General features: G+C 52.2%; 1 protein-coding gene across 1 annotated transcript in view; it reads left to right on the top strand.

The window, feature by feature from the left end:
* Positions 1–575: 575 nt before the first annotated feature.
* Positions 576–831, top strand: part of LOC109279483 (olfactory receptor 14J1-like) — a 929-nt gene continuing 673 nt past the window's right edge. The window contains exon 1 of the mRNA XM_019472287.1: positions 576–824. Coding sequence (XP_019327832.1) covers positions 576–824 — 249 coding nt within the window. The remainder of the gene's footprint in view (positions 825–831) is intronic.

Below are 831 nucleotides of genomic sequence, written 5' to 3'. Positions count from 1 at the left end.
CCACACCTGCTGCTCTCTTGTGATCATGCCTGCCATCTTGTGATCATTTACCACCAGGAGGGTGGTAAATTGATGGGTGGGCAGGGTATGTCTCAGTGGTGGTTGAACCAGACCCGGGAACCTCTGTTTAGAAGGGTAAAATGATAAAAGAGAAATCCCTCCCAGGGCACTTTTCCAGAGCCAGGGGGCCTGAGTACTAATTTAATCTCTCCCTGCAGGACATGAAGACTATTCCCACAGGGTCACTGTATCCAGGCTCCTGCACTCAGCCCAGGGTGTCCATCCTCAGTGAACTCCTCGATATACGGGGTTTTTTGCCACTTCAGTGTACAAGTTGCTGTAGAGCAGGTCTTACTCCTGGGGAGCAATCAGTTGAGGCCCCTGCTCCTCATGCAACACTCAGACATTACAAATCAGAACTTAAGGGAGGAAGAAACATGAAGGGAGTCTTGAGAAGAAGAGAGGTGATATGAGAGGTTTCTGTAAGAAACAGAAGAGGTTTTCTCAGAGAAGCCTGCCCTAAATTGTCAATGTCTTTTCCTCCTTGGACAGCACCTGAGTTCTGGAGGGACCAAATGTCGAATGGCAGCTCCATCACCCCGTTCCTCCTCCTGGCATTTGCAGACACGCGGGAGCTGCAGCTGTTGCACTTCTGGCTTTTCCTGGGCATCTACCTGGCTGCCCTCCTGGGCAATGGCTTCATCATCACAGCCATAGCCTGCGACCGCTGCCTTCACACCTCCATGTACTTCTTCCTCCTCAACCTCGCCCTCCTCGACCTGGGCTCCATCTCCACCACTCTCCCCAAAGCCATGGCCAATTCCCTCTGGG

Source organism: Aptenodytes forsteri, unplaced genomic scaffold, assembly GCF_000699145.1.
Source record: "Aptenodytes forsteri isolate BGI_AS27 unplaced genomic scaffold, ASM69914v1 Scaffold603, whole genome shotgun sequence".
Classification (NCBI taxonomy): Eukaryota; Metazoa; Chordata; class Aves; order Sphenisciformes; family Spheniscidae; genus Aptenodytes; species Aptenodytes forsteri.
This window is presented reverse-complemented; position numbering and strand designations above follow the sequence as displayed.